The sequence below is a fragment of the Neomonachus schauinslandi genome, chromosome 1 (genome assembly GCF_002201575.2).
Source record: "Neomonachus schauinslandi chromosome 1, ASM220157v2, whole genome shotgun sequence".
In the NCBI taxonomy this organism is placed as follows: Eukaryota; Metazoa; Chordata; class Mammalia; order Carnivora; family Phocidae; genus Neomonachus; species Neomonachus schauinslandi.
The window spans coordinates 196,028,351-196,052,645 of NC_058403.1; the positions used below are offsets into that span (position 1 = coordinate 196,028,351).

Genomic DNA, 24,295 nt, shown 5'->3' on the forward strand with positions numbered 1-24,295 from the left:
TCTGGCCCCTCCTCTCCCTGATAGAATAAGCTTCTACCTCAGAACTCCCTCTTGATCCAAGATTATCCCTGTGAACGTTTCCCACGGCTCCTTTCCCCTTAAAGCCCTCTCGAGAGGCACAGGTTGGTCCCATGCCCCCAGGAGTGCTCCTGCCATGACAGGCCAGGTGCTCTCCCTGGAAGAGCCCATTTTCCCATTTATGTCCAGCCCAGCACTGGGCATTTAATAAATGCCCATGACTCGTGATAATGAACGCCTTTCCCTTCCCCACAAGAAAGGACAGCTGGGGCCTGATGCAAAGGTTTATTGCTGAGTCTGTGCTTCTACCTGAGGGGAGTGCAGCCTGTCATCTGGCCTTGAGAGATGGAAGCCCCTGTCCTCAACTTAGCACAGGTGTTGGCTCACAGGCATCAGCAAGGACTCAGGCCTTGATGAGGAACTGGGAGCAGGGATATAGGGACAAGGGCCTCTGTCCCTGACAAAATTCAGACATGGCCCTCAGTTTTTCCTGCCAGGGAATGGGCTCTGAATGGAAAGGGTTCGAGAAGTTGCTGGCAGGGACAGGAGGGTTACCTGGGTTTGCTTGTGACCCCACCTGAGGTAGACCACTCTGGGCCCAACCTGGGCCTCAGTCATTTCCCAAATCCTCTGCCTGGGGCTGATCGATGGAGCTGGACTCTGCCCCCTCAGCCGCCCCTCAGGACAGTTAGACCATTGGCCACAGTTGTTGTCAACAGTACCCTCCCTCAACAGACCATCCCCTTGGCCGGCTGGCCTGGAGCACTGTGGGTGGGTGGGGGTGAGGTAGGACATGGATCTGGTGTCCAAGGATGGAGGGGGCAGAGCCTGTGGGGTAAGGGGACAGGGGGTTACTCTGAGCCTGCTATGTGGGGAGGGGTCCAGCTTAAATCTCTTCCTGACACCCAGGGGCTCCCAGGTGTGGCCCCCGCTCACTAATTCATCCATGCAGGAGCCAAACAGGCCAGAGTGGCTTGGACTTTGGACCCCTGAAGCTACTGAGAGGGACAGTCACTGGCCACTGGGTAGACAGGTGTCAGACTTGTCACATGGAGGTGGTAAGGCTGGAATGGGCTGATGGTAAGCCTTGGAGGAGGGATCTCTGCCTGCTCCCCCGCTCTTCATGAAACTGGGAGGGAGGGCTATTTGCTGAGCCCAGACCCACCAGGTGAGTCATGGGCCCCCTGGGGAGAAGAGACCTGCAGGAGATTGGTCAGTTGGGCACTGCTGAGTCACTGTGAGCTCTAGCGATCCCAAGTCCTGCCTGTTCCTAGCTGGGGCTGGCTGGGGTGGGTCCTGGAGGCCAGCGCAGCCAGGCCGTGAAGGGCAGCAGTGGGGTTGGGGGCACTGGGCTCTGGGAGACACGGGGGAGGGTCGGGGCCTCAAGGCTAGTGGGGCTCGGAGTTTTGGGTGTGTGGCTGGTGGGGCCACAGGCTGGGGCCCAGGAGTTCTGGGGGGCTGATAGGCTCCTGTGGGCTAGGGCTACAGGGCGGCTAGAGCTACAGGGTGTCAGGGACACGCATGAGTTCAGGCACCTGTGAACAGAAAAAAGGAAGCGAGTCAACATCCCTGAGCTCCAAAATAATTGGCTTTCGGCTGAGAAGCACTGTGGAGGCGGGCTTGTAGACAGTGACACCAGAGGGATCAGGGCGGGGTCAGAAGAGACTCGGTGGGGGGGACCTGTGCACCGGGAGTGCAGGATGGTGGTGGGCAGTGGGATGGAACCTGAGGGGCCAGGGTGGGGCCTGGGAATTGGGGGCCAGCACCAGGTCATGGAATGGGTCTGGAGAGCTGGGGCAGCCCCTGATATCCTGCAGTGGGGTCTGCTGCAGTGAGGAGGGGTGGAGAGCTGGGGATGGAGAGTGAGGTAGGAGACCAAGGGGCAAGACAGGAGAGCATCCCAGCCCTCGAGGAGCCTACCTCAAAAGAGTCCGCAGTCTTTGAGGTTCTCCTTGATGATGATGTCTGTTACCGCGTCGAAGACAAATTTGACGTTCTGCGTGTCCGTAGCGCAAGTCATATGGGAATAGATCTCCTTCACGTCACGTCGCATGTTGAGCTCGAGGAACTGCACCTTGATGTAGTTGCCCGCGTCCTCGTATGTGTTGGGCCCTGGCAGGGAAAGGGGGTGCTCTTACTGGGTGTCCCCACTCCTTCCCGCGGCGGGGGAAGCGCGGGCCCAGATCACGGGGTTGGGGCGCCGCCTGGCGGCCAGGCTGCGGGGGGGGGGCGGTTCTCACCGTCGTAATCCGGGAAGCAGATGCTGAGATGCGCCTTTTTGATCTTCTCGGTGAAAACGTCCTTCTTGTTGAGGAAGAGCACGATGGACGTGGTGGCGAAGTAGCGGTGGTTGCAGATGCTGTTGAACAGGTGCAGGCTCTCGTGCATGCGGTTCTGAGGAGGACAGAAGCTGTCGGGCACCGGGTGGGGGGCACGGGCGGCCGTCCCTGCGCGGTCGCGGCCCACAGGCTCCGGGGCACCCGGGGCCATCGCGCTCGGACAGCTCCAGGTCAGCTTCCCCCACTGCCCCCCTCAGCGTGGCTGCTGGCTGTCTTGTGTCCTCGTTCGGACTGTTCCGGAACGAACGTCTGCTCTCAGACGCTCCCCGCTCCCACAGTACTGTCTCCGGCTTTCCCCTGAAACACTCCAGGCCCTGCTTGGCACCCACCACTTCGTCGTCCTCCACCAGCACCATGTCGTAGGCGCTCAGCGCGGCGATGAAGATGATGCAGGTCACACCCTCGAAGCAATGGATCCACTTCTTGCGCTCTGAGCGCTGCCCGCCCACATCGAACATCCTGTGGAGCAGTTGGGGCCTGAACCGGCTTGGAGCCCCCTGGACGCGCGCACAGGCATCCCCTTGCCTCCTAATGCTGGGGGGCACTCAGATGGGACTGGCATGTGGAGGGGCCGGAACTTTCTGCGGACGGGGTATCAGAGGAGGGGCAGGGTCTCCTTGGGATGGGGCCTCCGGGACGCGACGGGGCCTCGGGGCGCTGCACGCGCAGCCGGACCCCCAGAGCGAGGGCACGGGCGAGGGCGAGGGCGCGGGGCCGTACCGGAAGTGGAGGTCCTTGAAGGAGAACTGCGTCTCAATGATGCCTGTGGTCTTGACACGCGAGCGCAGCACGTCCTGCTCAGTGGGCACGTAGCCCGGGGTGACCAGGCGCTCCAGGTCCGAGAGGTAGCTGCGGGAGACCGCGGGGTGTGGGTGGGTGCGGTGGAGGGGCGTGGTAGGACCCCGCCCGCACCCCCGCGTCCCGCCTGCGCTCTCACTAGCCCGCGGAGTCGTTGAGCTGGTACTCAGAGGCGCGATCGAAACAGGCCTGGATACCCGAGTCCTTCCACAGCCGCTGGATGATGTCCGACATCTCCTTGGGCATGGTGCCCTCTTCGATGGTGTCCGCCATGTGCATCAGCTTCCGGGCGTCGTCCTGAGGGCAAGGGTGGGAGTTGTTGATGGTGACCGTGGACTTGAGACCAGTCTCGCGCCTCGAGTCCTCGGAGGCCCTGCTCAGCCAGTCTCCCTGCACACCTGGCGGGCAGAGTCTCCATACTGGATGTTGAGCGTGGTCATGGCGCGCACGATGGCGAGGATGGACTGCAGCGTGTTGCCGTAGATGATGCTAATGAACTCGAGGCACTCTTCCAACGAGTACCCATCCTGGTGGATAATCCTGCGGCCGGGGTGAGCCGGGTCAGAGCCAAGTGGACTGGTGGGGAAGGACAGGCCCGGTGCGCGCGCCCACCCTCAGGGACCTCAGAAAAGGCAAGGGCACTCACTTCATCTGCTTGACAATGGTGCTCTTCCCGGACTCACCCGCACCTGGAAGGGAAGCCCCGCCTCAGAGCTGCGCTGGCCGCACCTCCCCACAACTTCCCCACCCACCCTCCACCCCGCAACCGGACGCGGAAGATGGGGACCCGCAGACTCAAGGCAGGTACAAGTCCAACCCCAGTTCCCCCTGTTTCCCCCACCCTCCACCCCAAAGCAAGGTCCTGACACCCTGGAGGAAACACGTCTGTAAATGCCAGCAGTGACATAGGGGGCTGACGAGGGCAATCAACGACCTCAACTGTGTTGGGGAGCCTCCAAGACCCCTTGTATTTGCATTCTTGATTATTCTGAAACCAAAATAAAGTAACCTGGAGCGCCACATTGTGGAGGGTCCTGGTACTGCACGCAGAGGATTATTTGACCGGGTCAAGCCTTGCTTTTCAGGGGTTGTAGGGAGGGGAGTGTCTCCAAGAGGCTCAGAGGGAATTAGCGCCTTTGAATGGGGGAGAAGACAGAGCTCACAGCCCCTCTGAGCCTGCTCTCAGCCAGGGCTTTGGGCATAGTTAATGGGATTTCTGGCTTAGCCTCTGTCTTCCTGGGGTGCTCTGGTTTGGTCCCTCTGCCCACATCCAGATGCCTGATTGGATCCTGGAGAGCCTGGGGTGGAACCCGCCTGCCCTCTCAAAGCAGCTCCTTCTTCCACTTGTGGGGAGGTAGTGGCCCAGAGGCACTGTGTCAGCCCCACCTCTCCTCACCACCCATGGGACCATGGACTTGGCTTTATCCGTTCTCCACTGGGCCTTAGCTCTAAAGAGGCACACCTGCTTTAGGTCTGCCAACAACAAAGCTCTGGAATCCAAGGGCTGTTGTCTGTGGATCTGGACGGTCCTTGAAGATGCCCACTCCCAGGAGGACTGTTACTTTCTTCTTCCAAAGAAGCAGCCCTATCTTAGGGCTCCCAAGGAAGCCCCTGGTTTCTGACCCCTGCCCAGCAGGGCTTCTCCAGAGAGGAAGGTGCCTGAGTCAGGGCCCTCCGGAGAGGGGTTTCATGATGGGATACCCAGCCTTGGGGAGTCAGGGTATCGCCTATCAGGGCCAGGGCTCCCACTCAGTTCCCTGACCTGTCTTAGGGTCATTCTGCTTCCCAAGTCACCCCTGTTTCACAGAAGGGCTACCTGCCTGCCCCCACCCCCAGCCTCCGGCCTAGAGGCAGTGGCCCCCCCGGACCCACACCCATACCCAGAAGCAGCAGTTTCACAGTTCGAGCATCCTTCTCAGCATCTTCTTTTAGCTTCTTCTCCAGCTCTCTTGAGTGCTTCTCCTCAGCGCTGGCCCCAGCCCCCATGGTCCCAGCAGCAGGTCAACAGGGTGGTTAGTTGGCTCTTCTAGATGGAGGGAATCCCCAGAACCGGGCTCGGGCCGGCCTCAGGTCTCCCAACACCCTTCTGACTCCGGGACTGGCAATCAACTGGCTTTCCCCAGACCTGTGCAGGCCGGGGTGATGCTGCTTAGTGGGATTTGGGGGCCAGGGGTTCCCAAGAGCCAATGAGAGACAAGGACAGGTGAATCCAGCTCAGCCCCCAGCCCTTCTAATCAGGCTGGCATGGCCCCAATCCCTCAGCTGCTGACTTTGCACCCCTCTCTATGAGCCCCAACCCTCTAGGAGAGACCGTGGAGACAGTCCAGCCCCTGCGCCGGAGCAGGGGGACATGTTCCGTAGGGTCCAGGCTTAGAAGGCGGAGAGTAGGACCCTGAGCCCCTAGGGTGGGGGCAGGGAGGTGGGGCTGGTAGAAGGGAAGAGAGGGAGAGCCAAGCATGGAGCACCTGCCCATGTCCAGCACTGGACTCAGCACTGCTCCTTATTTTGTAAGCTCACATAGGCCCTGGTGGATGGGCACCCACGTCATCAGCCCCATTCTACTGATAAGGAAGGAGAGGCTCAGAGGGTCACACAGAAGGAAGTGGTTGAGAAGGGCTGGGTGACTCTGGACCAGGGTTCTACGCTCTGCAGAGAGTCAAGAAGGAAGGGAGGACATTGCGTTTGCCCCGCACCGAGGGCTGGATCTGACCTGGGCAGGGCCTCTACATACCTCCACGGCTCCAACAGACTTGGGGGGCGCCGTACACGTCTGCTATGTGTGCCTGGGTGTGTGTGTGTCTATCCTTTGCTGGCAACAACCAAAACAATGACATGACACGTTTGTTCACGTGTACGCTTGCATGTACGCCCGTGCCTTGGGAGCACATGGGTGCCCACGCACGCCGGGCACATGTGTGCACGTGTGTCGACACGCTTTTGTTCCTTCTTCCTCACGTGCACACGTGCTGATGTAGCATGACACGTGCACTTGGGTATTTGTGTATGGATGCAAAAACACACGCACACGAGCCGGTGTGTGCGATAGCGTGCACGAGCCTGTGGTTTTCGCCTGGGCGTGTGTGTACACTTCGCATGTGCGTGCCTGCCTGTGTGCACACTTGCGCGTGCCTGTGCCTCTGTGCACACGTGTGCCTGAGCACAACAAGGTCTCTGACATGCAGAGATGGCCAGGCTCTTCCAGAGCATATTTTGCAGGCCTGTTGTCAGATGGGGAAAATGAGTCCCAAGGCAGGTGCTCCCAGGGGCACGGAGGAGGGACTCACTTCCTGTCCTTCTCCTGATCTGCTCCCTGTGGGTGTCTGAGACCCGCTTAAGGGCACGTAGGGCATGCCTGTCTCAGCTGAGGGGGTCTGGGGTCTGCGTATAGGTTCAGACGGGACAAGGAGTACTGCTGGGTGGAAGTCGTTCAATTAAGCCTAAAGTTCCCAGGCTCTGGAGATTTCTCACCTCCTATAGGAAGACCCAAACCCTGGGCTCCCAGGGCTCCCTCCAGAGACCCTGAGCCTTCTGGCTGGACTCCTCCCGGAAACCTAGCTGCCTTGTAGTACTCAACTCTGTTGCAGCCCCAAGAGACCACGAGGGGGTGCCAGGGCCTCAGATCCTGAGTAGTGGAGACTGTCCCCAAGCCTGTGGGAAATGGATACTGGCTCCTACCAGAGGCTGGTGGCTTCACATCTACCCTGCTGGGTGGGGGTGGGGTCTGTCCAGAAACAACAGATTATCTGTGCTACTTTCAGCTTCCAGGGTCCATCCATCCTCTACCCCCCACGTTGTAAGGGGGCCCTGGGGGTGGGGGTGGGGGGGTGGCTCTGCAGCCCCTAGGGATTTGGGGCAGTGCAGGAGCCCAGGTTTGTTACACCAAGGCAAATCTGGTTTCTGCTTATTGGGTTTATTTAGAGTGGGGCCATCCACTGTCTCCCAGTCCCCCTCTGGCTCCCCTTGCCCACCAGATATGGCCATAAGCCCTGCTGGACCCATAGGCCTCCCCAGCTCTTAGCTTCCCCTGCCAGGGCTTGACTCATTACATTTGGGTCAGAGCCCCCAGCCCCACTTTCTCCTGTCCAGCAGCACCCCACCTGCCCTGGCCTTCCCCACCCGTGGACATTCGCTCATGCCAGTCTGTCTGCTGTGATCTGGCTGGAAGGAAGCAGGAAGGTTGGGAATTTTGTCAATTTTCAGGGTGGGGGCAGCCAGACTGTGAGGGCTGTAGCTCTGTCTTGCCGATACTGAGTCCTTAGCGCCCGGCACAGAGCCCACCGCAAAGCCAGGTGAGAAACCAACGATCAAACCTGCGAGTGAGTGAATGGAAGCTGAGCTTGCAAGAGAGGCGTGGGAATGGTGATCAGGCCATATAAAGGGGGGCAGGAAGGACAGAATGTGGGCTTAGGCTGAACCCCCATCCTCCCTCCACTGCCAAGGAGAAAAGCCAAAGTCCAGTCCCAGAGCCAGTGTTTATTAGCAAGATGGAACCCAAGGGCAGCTGTGGCCTGGGCAGCCGAGGGCCACCGGGAGCCCCTACCCACCTACCCCAAAAGCCCCCCAGAGCTATTTACACCCATCCTCTGAAGTGGTGGGCAGAAGGGAGCCCTGGGGAGCCCCTGAAGGCCCCAGGCCTCCACCATGGCCCCCTCTCCCCTCAGCCGGGCCTGTACCTGCCCCTCTGCTATTCTCCCAGCCCCCAAGTCACAGTGGCCCAGAAAAAGCGAAGAGGAGGTAGAGCGGCCAGGCAGGGAGGGAGGGAGAGGCTGGAAGTGTGCCCCACCCAGGCAGGGCTCCTTTGCTCCTGTCCCCAATAAATAGAGAATAAATACCCGGGAGGGGGCTGGCCTTGACTGAGTGGCCCCTCCCAGGCAGGGGCCGGCCTCCTGTGGCGGCCCCTTCTTCCCTCCTCCGAGTGCATCTGAGACCCCCACCCCCGCTGCCCGTCTCCAAAGTAGTCCTCGCACCCGCGTCGGCGTGTGCCCGCGGCACGCACTGGCAAAGGGGAGCAGTCCGTGCCCTGTCCGGGGGGAGCTTGCTCCCTCCCTGGGTCCTGCGGATTCCGGCGGTGGCGGTCGAGCAGGTGGACTCCCAGCTGAGCCCAGGGGCTGCGTGGTCCCGGCCTGGCGCCGCCGACTGGCTGGGCCTGGTCAGGTGGGCTGTTTCCGGCCGTCTCCGACCAGCGTGGGTCTGAGTTTCGGACAGTGCCGCTGCGGAGGAAGGCCATAGACAGCCCACCAATAAATACTGTCTTTGCGGGGGCGGGGCGTGTATAGAATATAGATATTTTATATATATATATTTATATATATATATATCTTTTATATTAAAAGGGACAAGGCCGAGGCTGGCCCACCGCAGGGCTCAGGCAGCGGGCCTCATGTGTCCGGCGGGTGGTGGCGGCGGTTCCGGGGCTTTTTCTGGTCCTGGGGTTCAGGAGGCCTGGGTGCCCCCGGGGCCTCCCGGGGGCCTGGGGGCACGTGGCGCCAGTAGCCCTGGCAGTACTGGTGGATGAGGCCCACTTCTGGCTGGGCCAGCAGCTGCGCCAGCTCCTGGTAAGCGGGCGTGGGGGGGCCGGCGCTGCCGGGGGCCGGCGGGGCGCTCACAGCTGGTGGTGGGAAGAGGGCCGCGTGGACGGCGTCCCGACCCAGCACGTGCAGCTGTACCCGCGTGACGACGTGCTTGAAGTTGTTCTCGGTGGCAGTGCAGGAGTAGAGGCCTCGGTCACCGGGCTGCAGGGCGCGGAGCAGCAAGCCCTGCTCGGTGCGCAGGAAGCGGTCCTCCGCGCGAATCTGCGGGGGCAGGGAGCTGGGGCTCAGGGCTCGTGTGACCGCCCTGCCGCCCAGCCAGCCCCCGGAGCAGACCAGCTCTGTGGCCGTTCCGTGGAAGGGGCTCCCATGTGCAATTTCCACAGAGCAAGAAAAACCCACAGTAAATTTCCACATAACACCTGAATCAGGCATCCACGTACTTTTCCATCTCAGGAGGAATGACCGTGGGGGGATGCTGTACAATGAGAGAATTGTGGAGCATAGAATTTCTTTTTAATGGGACTACCCAACCGAAGTATCCTTATAGAATCTCCATGTAAGGACGGATGCCTGGAACACATTTCCATAAAACGAGGGCTCCTCCACAGAATTTCCACACACTGGAGCTCGTCCGCGTGATATTTCCATGTAATGAGGTATACCTCCAGTGGAGCACATGTATGGAATTTTCATGTAAAGAGGCATGCTTACAAGTGGTTTCCATATAATATGGAAATTCTAGACTTTCCATATAACTGGATTCACCCAAATGACTTCCACATAGGGAAGGGGAACTTGGAAGGGCTTTCTTAGAATGGGGCTGCCGCAGAAGGGCTCCTATACCACATTCCACCCACATGGCACTCCTACTGCACGGGGGACCCCCGCATCCACGGCGAGGACTGTGGGGTACAGGAAATCACCTCACGGCGCCGGTCACTGGGATCTCGCTGAAACAGCCACTTAACAGTGGCCTGGGGCGAGCGAGGCTGGCACTCGAGGAAGGCCGCGCTCCCTGCCACGCCGTACTGCACGGACTCCACGGCGTTTTTGTTGGCTGGAGAACAAGAGGGCGCGGCATGAAAGCAGCGTTGCCTCTGCGCAGACTGCAGGCCACCAGGGGGCCGGTGCCGAGGGGCATGCACAGGGACACCCACACGGGAAAAAGGCAGGGCTATACCATCGGGCATCCGCTCCTTCCTTGAGTGGGTGGCTAGGGACATCCCATCTCCCAAATCCCAAGCCCCCTCACCCCCCGCCCCGGGTCACGCGAGAGTCCTTCCAGCCGGGGGGCCCTGGGAGCAGCTCCATGGGCTGCACAGGGCTCTGCACCACGAGGAGCGCCCAGGGGGGAGGCACGGCACACTCACCGTTGGAGTTGAACCCGCGACACTGCCTGATGGGGTTCCCGTGCCGGACATCCTGCCGCCGGCTCCGCCTAGATGACGAGAGCTCCTGATCAAGTATTTTCAAGGAAGCTTGCCCCCCCACCCCCAGGTCCCTGTACCCGCCAAGACTCCAGGGAAGAGTCTCATCCATTACCCCCAGGGAAATATCCCATCGGCCACCAAACCCCCAGGACAGGCCCCTGGGTCTGGTAGCTAACATTCCAGGGGTCTGGGGGGTCCACACCTCTTGGAAGATGCCGTGTATCGGGAGCAGGCCTGGCCGTCCCAGGCACAGTAGGGGTCCCGGGCGAGGCAGCAGTCAGCACAGGCAGCCCCGTATGCCTGGCAGCGATGCAGGCTCAGGTGGGTGACGCCCACGGCCGACGCCACGTACAGTTGTTGCTGAGGGCAGGGGAAGGGGCTCGTCAGCTCCCTCCCCACGGGCAGCCCCATCAGGAGCCAACTGGGCTCCTTCCCTTCCTGTTCCATGCCTCAGTTTCCCCATCCCTATGCCAAGGGCAAGACCCCAAGGGGGAACATCCTCCACCCCTACCCCCAGCCCACCTCACTAAAACTCACCCTCTTGGAAGAGATGGTCATGGTCTTAACAGGTGCTGGGTCCTGGAAGAAGACAGGGATTAGCTTGGGGACTGGGGACCCCCTCCCTGTCCTGATCTGGAGGTCTGAGGTAAGCAGTCAGTACTAAGGAGGGCCAGGGTGAGAAGAACAGCACTGCGTGTCATACCCACCTTGAAGACCTCCACCTCCTCCAGCATGAGCTCCTCCATCTCCTGGTCATCCTTGGGCAGCACGATGACCTTCTGCACTGTCCCGCGGTCTGGAACGGGCCGGGCAGGGCCTCAGTGGGGCTGAGGATGCTGGGGAAGGGGTACCAGCCTCAGCCCCTTCCCCCACCAGGCCCCAAACCCCCAAGGGCAGTGGAGCAGGAGCTCTGTACCAAGGTTGAAGAATTTCCCCTGGATGAAGGGGCCCGGGATAAGGGGTGGGGGTGGTCACGGCTGGGGTCTGCCCCTCCCACCCCAGACCCTCATTTTAGGCACTGCTGAGGATAGGATGCTGGAGGTATTCCTGTGTGGAGGGACTGGAGCTGTGGGGAGCACACCTGCGCACGTGCACACGAGAGCGTGTATGCCAGTATTTGGACCCGCGTGTCCTGCAGGTGTCTACCACCTGTTCCCTCTTTCCTGACCCTACATGGGTCCCCAGGTGCCCAGTGTCCCTGCTCTCCCAGCCCCCCGGGGGGGCTGGGGATGGTGATGGGGTTTCCCCACCCCTTGTCTCAGCTATCCTGGCTCCGAAGGATGAAGGTAGCAGAGTTGACCTTGGCAAGCCTGTAGCAAGCCCGTAGCAGGGTAGTCCCCACCCCCCGATCAGCACCCTCCACCCAACGGGCCCAGCATGGGAGGGTCTGGGAGCAGCAGTGGGTACCTGTGCCCAGGAAAAGCACCTCATAGCGCCCGTCGGCTGCATCCACCTGGTCCACGGCGACGGTGGTGAGCCTATAGGGAGCGCCCGTGCGGACGACCAGGGGCCGCCTCTGCAGAGGGTACACGGCCTGGTACATGAGCGGGTGGCTGCGCATGAAGTTAATCACTTCGTCAGGGTAGTCCTTGGTGGACTTCATGGATGGCGTGAAGGTTCCTCCAGGGCACTGCAGGCACGTGATGAGCGTCAGGCCCGGCTGGGGCTTGCTGAACCCCTCAACTTCAGGAGAGGCCTCTCCTTTGTCCATCCCTATCACATGCACCTGCTCCGCTCCTCGGAACCCCCATCCAGGCTTTTCCCCCTCACCCAACCTCTCTGTAGGCCCTGTTCCAGCCGAGGTCCCAAGGTCCTACACGGCCAAATTCCGCAGCCACCTCCCTGGCCTGTGTGCCGTGACTTTGTGGCGGCATTAGGCGGAGCTGACCCCTCCCTTCCCCTGTCCTCATCCCCCATCCTGTTGTCTCCTTCCTCCAGTCTGCCCCCCACACCCACCCACCCCTGCTCGAAGGTCTACGGCCCCAAGTTCCCTTAACACTCTGAGGGTGCTCTGCCCTTCCCTGGTGCTTTTCCCTCTGCCTGTCCTGCACCCCCGCCAGCCCAACTCTAGCCCATCCCTCCAGCCTCCACGTTCACCTTCGGGGGAAGACTTCCCTGGCCAAGGCTGAGACCAGCTCCCCCATTCCAGCCCTGACCACATGGAGCCAAAACAGATCACATGTTCTCCTGCTTAGACTCCTGCAGAGACCCACATGACGCCAAGATCAAGTGAGTTGCCTCCTATCACCACGGGAGGTCCTGCAGGCCGGACTCTGCCAGCCCTCATCTCCCCGGCCACCATTAGCTAACCACACTGACGCCAACTTGCCCTCCAGCTTTGTCTTGGCTCCCAGGCGGCACCCCCCTTCCACCTTGCTTGCCACACCCGGCCACTATCTTTGTTCCGGGATCCTGGCTGGGCTCTTCACAGCCTCGTGCTGTGTAAACGGTGTTTCATTTCATTTTGTTTTATTTATTTATTTTTTTAAGTATGCTCTATGCCCGATGTGGGGCTCGAACTCATGACCCCAAGATCAAGAGTTGCATGCTCTACCGATTGAGCCAGGCTGGCGCCCCTGTTTTGTTTTTTAATGTCAGCTTTATTTAAATGGACAAATGGTAGGTTTATTTGTGTGTCTGGTCCTCCTCCCCTACCTGGCTGTGAACTCTGTGGTGGTGGGGCGTACAGCTGCAAAGGGGCTAACCCAGAGCAGGCCTTATAAACAGAGGGGAAAGGGAAAGGTGGAATGATGGGGGTCCTCACCGTGCCGGGCCGTGGGTAGGGCATCTTCCCCGAGAAGGGCATCCACTGGTAGTTGGGGCCCTCTTTGTGGGCAAAGGGCCCGTTGAAGACCATGCGGATGTCAGCCATGGAGTAGACGCACACGGCAGAGCCTCGGAACACGGAGCTGCGGGCGGGGCAGGCTGCTGCTGCAGGCGGGGCAGACCCTCGGCCCAGGGCCCCTCCCCAGCCTGTCCCCACCCCACAGCGCCCCACCGGGCTGGGGTCCTTCCCACGTCACAGCCCCCCAGTGCAGCCAAGCCCTGCCACCCCCAGCCCTGGCCCCAGCCTCACCCTGAGGAGGTGAAGACAGCGTAAATGACTGGGTTCCTCACATCCTGTGTCTGCTGAACAAACACGTCCTCTGGGGGCAGAGGGAGAAGACGCGGGGAGGGTGCATTAGCCAAGAGCCCTGGGAGCCCCACTCCTGGCCAGGGGGCCCCCCCGGAGGTGCCCTGACCACCCCCCATCCAGCCCCCACCCCTCCCAGAGCAGCCACAGGACCCAGCCTGCATGCCGGGTACTCACGGAGCTCGTCAAAGTGGGTCTCGATGCCATCCTCACTGGGCACGGAGCACACCAGCCGCGCCTTCAGGAACGTGCTCCACTTGTTGACCAGACAGCAGTGGCCGCCGTCATCATTCTGGGGACAGGGGGGCAGGGTCAGATCAGCTCTCACACCCAAGACCCTGCCACACAGGCTGCCCCAGCCAGCGCGGGGTCTGGAGAGGGGCAGCACGGGGCCCCGCCGGCGCGTACCAGGCAAATGCGCCCGATGCGGGCGTACACGGCGGGGCTCTGCGGCGCCTCCGCCGACCGCTCGCGGAAGAAGAAGTAGAGCTTGTCGTCGTTGCGCTCCGCGCTGTCGGGGATGAGCTCAGCGTGGATGAAGGAAGGGTCTGCAGGCGGGCAGGGGTCAGCTGCACAAGCACCTCCCCAACAGAGCCCCGGGCCGGGTACAGGAACGCCGCCTCCCCCCCGCCGCCAGCCAGTCACAGGGCCAGACCCCCAGCAGGCGCCTCTGGAGGATCTGGCCGCATCCCAGACACGCTGCCCACCGGGGGCCTCTCGGCCGCCCTCACCGTTCAGCCACCGGGAGTTGTACTGGTCCGTGCGCATGGCCGTCTGCTTTCCCAGCGTGCGGAAGATGGCTGCATCCGTGCCCATGAAGTCGATGTACACGCCAGCATAGAGCTCCTCGTCTGCGGGCGGGCAGGCGGGTCAGTCAGGGCACAGCCCAGCGACCTCCAGGCCAGGGTCCTGTCTCCCCCTCCGACTCCCCAGGGCATGACTGTCTCATCAGTGGGCTGCTGGGAAATGCTGAAGAATTGGCTCTGGGAGGATTGGGATTAGCAGCAATCAGCTCTGATGAGTAGCAAGAGCCAATTTCTGTGGTATAAATACCCCCACCATGGCTGACTTCAAGCTCCTAACCCGGGGCCACCGCAGGTGGAGCTGGGGAGAGCTGCCGACACCATCTTATAGTCTTTCTACCCCACAAACACAACACGTGTAAATAACCTCAAGAACAAAGACAGTAATAAAATGTGGTAAAATAGGAAGTAATGAGTTGTATTTTTACCTTTGTTTTGAAAGTAATTTATTGGTAAATTATATAACTTAGTGCTTAATAATAGCTGGCTCACAAAATACCTGAAAATTTGCAGAAAATTTAGCGACCACGCTGGCTCTAGCATACCACTCCGTGTCTTCCTTCTAGACGTGCCCAGGGCAGGCCCTGCCTTCCCCCATCAGACTCCCTGGTCGGGGAGCCACCATCAGGCTAGGACCTTTTCAGGCAGCAAGAGGTGGAGGATAACGTCCACCCCCTGCCCCGAGGCCTTTCCCAGGCCTGGAGGTGGCACAGTGCCCAGCAGTTGCTCTCAGGGGCAGACTGGGTTGGGCAGCCAGCAAACAGGCAGAGAACGGGGCCCAGGGTCGTGGTGGGCTCGCCCAACCTGCGGGCAGGGGCAGCAGCTGCTCCTGAGGCCCCAGGTAGGACTCCTCCTCACAGAACATTCCCCCAACTCTCCTAGACACCAGGCCAGACCAGAAACAAACCCCGCCCCCCTAGTTGGTGAGAGGGCCAGGACTCTCCATCCATGTTTCCTTGTGGGCCTCTCCCAGCCTCCCAGACACACCAAGAACATGTATGGAACCACTCCCCTTCTGCAGCTTCCAGTATAGACCAAGTTCATCTTCTCTCTCATGTAGTCTGGGGCTGGCCTTTGCACGGACCCTATTTCAGGGTAGGATCTGGCCCCCTTAGCATTCCATCCGAGGGGCTGGAGAGACCCTCACACCACTCGTCTCTGCCCCTCGGCTCACACTGGGGTCTGGTCCTTAGCCCTCCCCCCGCTGGGTGGGGCCCCGAGGGAGGGTTCAGGGATGGCATGGTCACGGTCTCTGCCCCGGGGAAAGTGTTGGTGCCGTTCCCCCTATTCCAGAGGCAAAGGCCACACACTTAGGCTGTAGAACCAGGATGGGGTAGAGGCACTCACTGATGAGGGCTGAGGCTGTGTCCAGCTTGGGGTCGTACGGACACTTGCCCTTCCCTGACTCGAGTCTCTCCGGCTCCAGGTAGAAGATGTAATCCTGCAGGGCAGAGGGGAGTTTAGCATCGTCCAAGCTGGTCCCACAGCCAGTAAGGGTAAGGGTCATCAGGCCCCCAGGGTGAGAGCAAGCCCCCTGGAGACAGCCTGAAGCCACATCCCTCCAGTCCCCAGATATCCTTGGGTTTTAACTCTGTCCAGCCAGGTCTCCCAACCCAGGTCTCCCAGGGCCACGATGCACATTCCCAGGGAGGCGATTCCTGGTCCCAGGTATCAGATAAGACCTGAGAACCAGGGGCTGAACGCCGCCCCCCACGCCAACTGGTTCAGGTAGATTCTGGTCAGGGCCCCTCAGGCCACAGAGGCACAACTCTTTGAGCTGTGGCCTCCTGTCCTGGGCCAAGACGGGGCTGCCAACTTGACCAGGGCAGGAGGTACTGGCCAAGGGTGTTGCCAAGTCCCACCAGGCCAGAGGGCCCTGAGGGTACTGTGTGCCCAGGCTTTATGTCCTACCTGTGGTCCTCAGGACAGGCTAAATAGGCCACGGCCTTTCCCCTGCCCCTCAGCAGAGACCCCGCTTCCCCATGTCTCCCCAGTGAATCAGGAGTTGAGAGGTTCAGCCCAGACCACAGGGATTCACAAAGCCCTCCGTGCCTCCCAGCCCAGCCCTGAAGATGCTAGCAGAAAGGCTGATGAAGGCACTGGGACCAGGATGAGCTCATGGGGAGAAGGAAAGGAAAAGAGAGAGGCACAGAGGCGGGAAGGAGGTGGCGGCAGGTGGCAGGGATGGTGATGGGAAGGTGTACACAGGCCCACGTCCAGTAACACTCTGCACACGGGACTTCCGCACACACGGGGCTGCACACACAGCTTGGCACACAGCACTGTCAGCACGTGGAACCCGCCGTTCACACCCTGGGCACACATGCAGTCGGAGCCGTCCCACGTTTCAGCACTCCCTGTCACAGACACACATGCTCACGTGACCACTTGCTCTAGCACTCACCGGCAGCCCCTGCTCCCCTGCCCGCCCCTGCCCAGCCCCAGCCTCCCCCCCAAACCCCCCCGCCCCAGTCCCGGAGCATGACTAGGGGCAGACAGCTCTGCCCCTTCGGCCCCAGAGGAGCAGAGTCCCCAGCATGTGAGTGTGCGGGACACCTGTGTCTGCCCATGACCCATGGAGGCCTGGGGCACGGACAGGCGAGAGTAATATGTCAGGCCGCATACACGTGCCATGTTCGGACTCTGGATGCTGACTAAGGTGTGCGTTGGAGAGCACACGTGCCCACGTGAGTGTTGGTATAGGCTCATGCATGTCAACACACGTGTTCTGAGGGCTGAGGCTCCGCTGTCCCCAGGCTGCCTTTGCACCTGGTGGCTTCATGATCTCTTGCCTACAGGGACTCACTGAGGCTGACACAAAGCCAGCTGGGAATGCCTTCGGAGCCTGAGGGCACTGCGGGGGAAGGGGCAGGATGGGGGCCCAGAGTCAAGGGAAGACCTTCGGGAGGCTCGCGTGGGCTGCGGGTCCCTGGCTGGCAGGCCAGGCCCGCGGGGAGTTCAATTCAGAGGCGGTGCTGCCTGGCAAGGGCCTGGAGGGCTGCGTCCCACCTGGCGTGGGGCTGTGGGCGTCGGGCGGAGGGCACCATCCGTGGCTCTGCTGCCTCGGCCTCTGACCACCTGCATCTGGGTCCAGGGCGTGGCCTGAGAAGACGAGGAACAGGGATTAGAGCCGGGGGTGGCAGGGGCTGGGGGAGCGGGCTCGGGCTGCCGGCCCCTCACACCACACACGCCAGGAGCACACGTGAGCCCCCGGAGCACACACACACAGCTCGGCGCGCGCCCGCACACACGCGTCCCTGAGTCCACTCACTCTCAACGCGTGTCCTACAAGGTCACACCAGCTCACGCGCATGCCCACATGGAAATGAGAAAGGGCGGAAGCGGGCGGGGAGGGACAGAGCTGGGGAAGGGGCCGCTCCTCCCCCAACTCCCCCACCCCCCCACCCCCGGGGCCGTGTGGCAGAAGCGGACCGGGCGTCCAGCCTCCTGACGCTGAGGCCCCTGCCAGGCCCTCTGGCTTGGCGGCAGGGGCACGGTCCACGGGCACGGCCGGGAGCGCTTACTACGTGCCAGGCACAGTGCTAAGAGCTTTGGGAGCGGCACACCGACCTGTGAGAGAGGCATCTATTAGCCCCATCTTCAGCTGAGGGAGTGAAAGGAGTCACTCACCCAAGGTCACGGGGCTGGGAAGTGGCAGGGCTGGGGCTCAAGCTCATCGTCCCATCAGAGCCCTGGAGTGTGGCTACTAATGGGGCAGCACGGGGCCGGGGCGGGCACGGCTTACCTGGGCACGGCGGCCGCGGTTTACGTAGGTACACATGGGGTTGTAGGCGCCGGTCCCACACACGTACAGGTGTGTTCGGTTCCAGGGCTGGATGAGCCTGACGAAGTTCCCGCACTCACCCTGGGGCCGGAGGGAAAGCCAAGGAGGTGCCCCGCTGCCTGCCTGAGGCCCCCTGCCCCCACACCGCCCCCATCCCACCCGGAGGCCCCCCTGCACTCACATTGCCATCCTTGCCTGAGAGTACGCACTCCTCAATGCGCTGTGGGGAGGCTGCCCAGTGGATCTGCCGGAGATGGGGGTCAGAGGGGGCGGCCTGCTAGACAGGGCTTCCAGCCCTGGGGCCCCATGCCCCTCATCCCTCCGGCCCCACACCCGGCTGGCCCTTACAATGAGGGGCTCACGGTTGATGTCATGCAGGTCCAGGGACAGCACATAGTCCTTGCTGCCCACGTACATGCGGTCGTGGTCCTCATCTTTGAGCAGGATCCGGTAGTCAGTTGTGTTGAGCAGGAAGTTGAAGAAGTGGGCAGTGCCTGTGGCCTTAAGCTCTGTGGGCGGAGGGCAGGGCAGCAATTAGGATCCTTGGAGACCGTCCAGACATGCTCCCTTTCACACATCATCTTAAACCCCCAGCTTCCCCCCCACCCCACCCCCGGCCCGGGGCCTACTTAGCTCCCTCTCTAGTCCCTGAGATTCTGGGAGGAGAAAGTTGGACAGGTGGGCAGGCCAGGGAAGGGACCACACCCAAAGCTAACGCCCTGATTCATCAGCAGCCCCAGCCAGTCTCTGGGTCCCAATGAAAGAGCAGTGGGTGCGGGTCAGGGCGCATGATGGCATCAAAGAGTCTTTGCTCCAGTGGGGGTTAATGCTCCCACACTCAGGGTGGGGCCTGCTTCCCACAGGGGCCTAAAAGGGTTAATGAGCAGGAGGGTGGGGGACAGGTGCATCCAGGACAGCCTGCACGGACCCGGGATGCCCTGTCCTCACCCCAGCTGCCCATCAGACAGGGCAAAGCTGGCTCACAGCATGGTCCCCGCCTCGTCTGAAGCTGGTTAGCCAGGACACTGGACAGCCCTGCTGGAGTGATGTGGTCCAACAGACCTTGGGCTTCCCCCAGGTCCCACTGGGGTGCTAAATGTAGAGTTCTCAGGCCACTTTGAACCAGTCAGGAACAATCTTTCCCAGGAAAGAAGCCCTCCCCCTCGTGCTACGGTGTCCCACGGCTGGGGGGCAGGGTCTGGTGGAGTCCTTAGCTTCCCTTCTGCATGAGTCTGGCGGCCCTGGCCCTCCCACCCCCAGATAGCTGGGGGAAAGTCCGCCTTCCTGGGGATGAAGGACAGGAAGGAACTTGGCCAGTGACAGGCCAATGACAAATACAGGACTCCAGAAAACTTGGGAACTTTCCTCTGGGAGAGGGGACAGCCAAGGGGTCTACTTGGCAAGCCCCTCCTCTGCCCACCCCCAGCTACATTTAGCTCAGCAGGAGAGGGAAGATTGTAATGAAGGTGATGGATATTCACCAGCACGGGAGGCTGGGGATGGCGGCACACGGAAGAGCACACACACGTAGGCACACGGCCCAGGTCTGCACGTGTGCACACGGCTGGCGTCAGATGAGGCACTCATGAAGGCCATGATACATATCCCATCTCCCCTATCCCATCTCCCCGGCCCGTAGCTGGGAACCCATTTCCCAGGTAGGGCAGTCAGGAGGGAGGCCTGGAGAGGGAGAACAGCTGGGATGGCATGCCCTGGATGCAGCCTGAAGGTAGGACCAGCAGGTGGCCCCATCCCATCAGTCAAGTCAAGGTCGACCTTGACTCAGGCAGCTGTCTCTGACCTGCCTGGCTAACCCTGACCCCGGCTGTGTGCTAGGGACCCTGGAGCAGAGCTGGAGGGCCTGTGCCCGAGAGCAGCTTTGGATGGGAGCTCTGGGATGTGCTAAGATGGGTGTGGGAGGTGGGCTGGGAGCCAGGAGACTCCCATGGCAGACCCAGAGCCTACATCTGAGGGGCTGCGGGGCAACCAAAGGCCTTGCCCTGCCCAGCCCTCTGTGGCAACGAGAGAATACAGGTGATGACCTTGGCCAACCGCTGGGACGCAGGGACGCCAAGGGATCAAAGGGCCGATCCCTGCCTGGCTACCGCTTCGCCCGCCTGTCGGCGGTGCCTCTGAAGTCCTGGGCAGGGCAGCCTGGGCACCTGTCCTGCACCTGTTGTTAGGCCACTTGGAGTCCCCCGCCCGGCCACCCAGCCATAGTGACAACAGGAAAGTAAACAGTCCCCCACCCCCAGGGCCAGGAAGCAGCCAGAGAGGAAGTGGGGCTGCCAGCGGAGCCCCCCCAGGCTGGGACAACCCGCCAGGGGTTATTTATACCTTGGCTGGGGGCATGGCCTTGGGTTGTACCCTTACCCGTCCTACTGGGTTAGGAGGCATTTGGGGGGCAATGGAGGAGAGGGCGGCAGAGGCTCATGTGGGTACCTTCGGACACAGGCACCTGGGGTCGAGGAAAGCTCCAAACATCTAGCCCCGGGGACACAAACAGTCATAATCCCTACCATCCATCCCTGCCCAGTCTTGGGCCTCGGTAATCTGGCCCCTCCCCCTCTGCAAGAATCAGTGCCCCAGCCCCAAGTCCAAGTCCCCCTGGAGCTCAGAGCCCCAGCACTCCAGGCTCCATCCCCCTTTGTGGGAAAGGCAGGGGAGAGACTCATTCAGCAGAACCACACAGGGAGCAAGGAGACTAGCCTTGATCAGACATCCTACCTCCTAAACCTGCACTCCCTGCTCCCTACCCCCTGGGTGGAAGTGGGCATGGAGGGAGCCTCCCACTTACTCATCAAGCACCTATTATGTGGAAAAGCTTAAGCTCACAACATCCAATTTACAGGTGAGGACATCAAGGCACAGAGAAGGGAAGGAACGGGCCCAAGAGCATGGGGGCAGGATTCCCACCCAGGTTCGTGGCCTTTGGGGCTGAAGGAGAGGCAGGCCCAGGCAAAGCCAGTCCTGGAGGTGGAGACTGCCCACTGGGAGGGCGAGGGCCTGAAGGTGACCCCCCCTCCATTGACAGGGCACATGACTCAGGACCCTCGGGACCCCTCCCAGTGGCTATAGGATATGGCGTCAATGGCTCTGTTGTCACAGGACGTGATGCTTTGGTCACTGTGGAAACTTTGAGGGGGAGTCCCCATGAGGCCATGTGGGGTAGGAAAGGGGTGGGACCAAGGGTCAGGAGTCTCTGGCTCTGGCGCGGGCTTCATGACCCCAGTCAGGGCACTCTAGACCTATCTGGTCTATTTTCCTATCTAGACCATCTCTCGAGCCCTCCTAGTACCAACATCCAATGTGATCCTCGAAGGTAAGGGTCCTGCTCTGAACTCAGCGGAGTACTCCTTGGGACATCCCCCTATCCTCCTGTATGGGCTGTCTCTGCCTTGGTGGGGAGAGGAGAATGGATGGGGTTCCAAGTTCTTTCCCCATGCAAGCTGGCTCTCAGATGTCACCATCTCTTGGAGGACATCCATCCTCAGTCCCATTCTCCCTATACCACTTCCTAGTGCTGGGGTACAGAGCAGAGAGGGTAATGGGGCAGGAAAGGGCTTCCTGTTGACTCAGCCCAACCCTCCCCTAACTCCAACTTGTCTCTACCCCATCCCCAACTCACAGGAGCAGAGCTAAATCCTGAATCATCCATCCAAACCCAGTTTACAGAAAGGGAAACAGGTGGAGAAGGATGGCTTTTCCAGGGTCCCAGAGTGAACTGGGTGTGTAGGGCTCTGGACTTAGCAACCCATGGCTGGAGAGCTCCTCTCACTCATGCCAGATTGTAGGAAAGAATTAAAACAAGGGGCCCCATGACAGCCCTGTACCCCAACTCCAGACAGGAAGACTGAGATCCAGGGGAGAGTGGTGCTCACCTCAAGTCACAGGGTGAGGAGTGAAACTGGTATCCTGCCCGCCCCCCGCCTCACTCTGCCATAGGGCAAAGGAGCCAGAGGCCTTCATTCCTCCAAGAAGCCTGGGTCAGGGCAGGAAGCGGTCGAGTAGTCCTGGGTTTCCTGCTCTGATACCTGCAGTGTCCGCAGGGCTAGATGATCCTGGCCCTCAGCCCCCCTAAGGAGCAGAGACTTGGGCCAAGGGGGCATCCGTGCGTGGGGGGATTTGACATGGGCCTGGCCTGGCCATGTCCTCAGACCCATCCTCTCCTCCGCTCCACCGCTCCACGTGTCCCAGGCCCAGCTCTGACATTGGCAGTGTCACCCCTCTCCCATCCCCATGGCAGTACTGAGGGGGCGGGGGCTGGGGCACAATCAAAAGTTCTGCGGATATCAGAACTCAAGTCTGGATAAGCTTTGACCTTGGGGAGAGAGGATGGTGTGCGTGGTAATGCCTCCTGGGAAAGGCTCCCCACCCCCATACCCTCACCCAGGCTGGGCACATGTTGGGTGGGGCGACATCCGGGAAGGCTTTTCCCGTCATCGGGAAGGAAGAGCCTTTTCTGGCATCAGACACCTCATTTCCGCCGCCGTTCCCAGCCTCTAGAACTTCCCCGTGGCCATTAGACGCTCAGGGTCGTGGCCCAGAATGGCCTGGCAAAGGTCCAGAGGCAGGAACATTCTCAGTGCCCAGGGGTTTGGTCTTGGGGGTCTCTGTTTCCTCCCCTCGGGGAAGCAGCCTGTGCCTTACTTTAAGGAGGTAGTGGGTGTGGACAGCACCGAGGAGGTGTGTCCGCAGCCCTCACCCCAGACCCCAAGTGGGCGGCCCTGACCCCTGCTGCCGACCCCTGCTGCCCGTCTCTAGGACACCGGCTCTGTGGCCAGTGAAGCAGGGGCTGCTGTCAAAAGGGGGTCTCGGAGCCGAGGTGGGCACCCCGCCCCCTTGGTTACAGCCCCACAAAGCAGCAGGTCCTGACTGACAGTCACCTCTCCTGGCTGTGCTTGGGTACTGCGGGGTGATAGACGCGTCCCTACAGCCCAGCCCTGACCTCTGACCTCATGTAGGCTAGTGCAGCCCTAATCCCTGAGCTGAAGAGAAATGAGGCTGGGGGTGAGAGGTGGGGTTGCTGGCCAGGGTCTCTGTCAGTGCTCTCTCCTCCTGCCCTTCCGGGGGGCGGGGGGGAACTGAGGTGGACAAGGAGGGGGCAGCAGTGGCTGCAACAAGAGTGGCAGGGCCTAGACAGTCCTCACTGGATGCCCCCAGGGACTCCGGGGGGGGGGGGCTCCAGGCCCTTATCACTCCCGAAAGCTGTGAGGGGCCCCAGAGGAAGGCCTGGGGCTGGGCTGTCCCCCTGGCTCCTGGCCTAATCCTCTTTTAATGAGCGGCCAGCCGGAAGGCCTCAGCCCCTGGCCACAGCCTTACAACCCTGGGAGCCCCAGCCAGGCTGAGCTGGGGGCAGGGCAGCCCCTGAAGCCTCTGCAGGCACCTTTCCCCCAATTCCGCTCAGCACACCCACCTGATTCACACCCCAATGCCGAGACCCCAGCACTGGCCAGGCCAGCCCACGGCCCCAGCATCTGCAGGGATATACCAGGGTGACATCTGTCTTGTGCTCCCATGGACTCCCTTGGGCATTTCCCATTTGTTCAGGGCCAGGTCCCACATGGAGCCGGGCAGGGGAGGCTGTCACTGCTGATCAGAGGCTTTGCTTTCTCAGTCCCTTTTCTATCCCAGAAATGTTCTGGATGGGAATCCCTAGAAACCAGACCCAGAGTTTTGCCTGAGGCTTAAGCTGCCTCCTCCCTAGGGGGATAGGCTCCAGTTCCTCTGGCCCCAAGCCCCTCAATATCTGTCCCCTCCAATCCCATTCCTGGGCCAGGCTTTCCGGATTGGAGACCCAGAAGATCCCCAGGAGCCATCCACATTCGCCCTCCTCCCCCCCAGGCAGGTGAGCCAGGTCGGGTGCCAACAAAACCAATTACAGCCGCTCTCACCCAATTAGCAACTAATTATGGCCTCGTAGTCCATTCAACATAATTAACATGTAAATGACTCGGCGTGTTTATATTCAATAACCGCTCTGATTGAATTTAATTTAAAAGTCTGAACTGGGGACCCAGTTACCGTATTCCACCATCTAGAGCAGCCACTTCCTGGGAATGTCAGCTCCTCCAGGGGCGAGGGACACAAGGCCAGGGGGAGGGTGCAGGGGCAGGTGCTGTGACATGGCCCAGCGCGAGGTGAGGAGGGCAGGGATGGGTGCAGTCCCTCCATCCCTGACGTGCTATCCCAGCAGTGTGGGAAAGTGGTGAAGTCTGAAGAGCCCCAGTGGGACCCTCAAGTTGGGAAATCCTCTGGAACTAGGGGCCCCTTCTTAAGGGCTACTGTAAACATCCCAGCTGTTCAGTAAACACCAAGCCAGAGCAGAGCTGGAGCCACCCAGCTGGGCTAAAGCTCCGCTGCAGCCTTCCCTCCCATTTTGCGGGCTGGGGGCTGGGGGCTTCGGGCTGGGGGCTGGGGGCTTCGGCCTAGGAGCTGGGGGCTGGGGGCTGCGGGCTG

General features: G+C 61.0%; 2 protein-coding genes across 5 annotated transcripts in view; both read right to left on the reverse strand.

Annotated features, from left to right (window-relative positions):
* Nucleotides 1-289: 289 nt before the first annotated feature.
* GNAT1 (G protein subunit alpha transducin 1) lies at nucleotides 290-5,265 on the reverse strand. Its single transcript, XM_021687017.1, has 9 exons — nucleotides 5,036-5,265; nucleotides 3,802-3,844; nucleotides 3,554-3,695; nucleotides 3,295-3,452; nucleotides 3,078-3,206; nucleotides 2,687-2,816; nucleotides 2,259-2,412; nucleotides 1,939-2,130; nucleotides 290-1,553 (listed from the first exon to the last, which is right to left on the reverse strand). The coding sequence occupies exons 1-8, from the start codon at nucleotides 5,139-5,141 to the stop codon at nucleotides 1,940-1,942; spliced, it is 1,053 nt and encodes a 350-aa protein (XP_021542692.1). The 5' UTR covers nucleotides 5,142-5,265; the 3' UTR covers nucleotides 290-1,553; nucleotide 1,939.
* Nucleotides 5,266-7,608: 2,343 nt separating this feature from the next.
* Nucleotides 7,609-24,295, reverse strand: part of SEMA3F (semaphorin 3F) — a 29,194-nt gene continuing 12,507 nt past the window's right edge. Inside the window, exons 3-19 of one of the 4 annotated variants that reach the window (XM_021686870.1) lie at nucleotides 18,185-18,345; nucleotides 18,018-18,080; nucleotides 17,798-17,917; nucleotides 17,062-17,154; nucleotides 15,400-15,493; nucleotides 13,981-14,100; nucleotides 13,658-13,797; nucleotides 13,427-13,541; nucleotides 13,193-13,262; nucleotides 12,881-13,025; nucleotides 11,524-11,746; nucleotides 10,824-10,912; nucleotides 10,654-10,695; nucleotides 10,319-10,476; nucleotides 10,057-10,141; nucleotides 9,615-9,743; nucleotides 7,609-8,947 (exon numbers count right to left, since the gene is read on the reverse strand). In XM_021686870.1, the coding sequence (XP_021542545.1) occupies nucleotides 8,534-8,947; nucleotides 9,615-9,743; nucleotides 10,057-10,141; nucleotides 10,319-10,476; nucleotides 10,654-10,695; nucleotides 10,824-10,912; nucleotides 11,524-11,746; nucleotides 12,881-13,025; nucleotides 13,193-13,262; nucleotides 13,427-13,541; nucleotides 13,658-13,797; nucleotides 13,981-14,100; nucleotides 15,400-15,493; nucleotides 17,062-17,154; nucleotides 17,798-17,917; nucleotides 18,018-18,080; nucleotides 18,185-18,345 (2,261 nt within the window). In that variant the 3' untranslated portion in view covers nucleotides 7,609-8,533. Of the gene's footprint in view, nucleotides 8,948-9,609; nucleotides 9,744-10,056; nucleotides 10,142-10,318; nucleotides 10,477-10,653; nucleotides 10,696-10,823; nucleotides 10,913-11,523; nucleotides 11,747-12,880; nucleotides 13,026-13,192; nucleotides 13,263-13,426; nucleotides 13,542-13,657; nucleotides 13,798-13,980; nucleotides 14,101-15,399; nucleotides 15,494-17,061; nucleotides 17,155-17,797; nucleotides 17,918-18,017; nucleotides 18,081-18,184; nucleotides 18,346-24,295 lie in introns of all 4 variants that reach the window. The other 3 variants (XM_021686871.1, XM_021686872.1, XM_021686873.1) reach the window with 3 other exon arrangements.

What these genes read in the sequence shown, in the direction of transcription:
- GNAT1 (XM_021687017.1), bottom strand. Translation starts at nt 5,141, where the DNA reads ATGGGGGCTGGGGCCAGCGCTGAGGAGAAGCACTCAAGAGAGCTGGAG. An exon ending in CTCAACGACTCCGCGGGCTA is followed by an intron (nt 3,207 to 3,294) that starts GTGAGAGCGCAG and finishes GGTCTCCCGCAG; the next exon opens with CTACCTCTCGGACCTGGAGC. An exon ending in TTCAAGGACCTCCACTTCCG is followed by an intron (nt 2,817 to 3,077) that starts GTACGGCCCCGC and finishes ACTGCTCCACAG; the next exon opens with GATGTTCGATGTGGGCGGGC.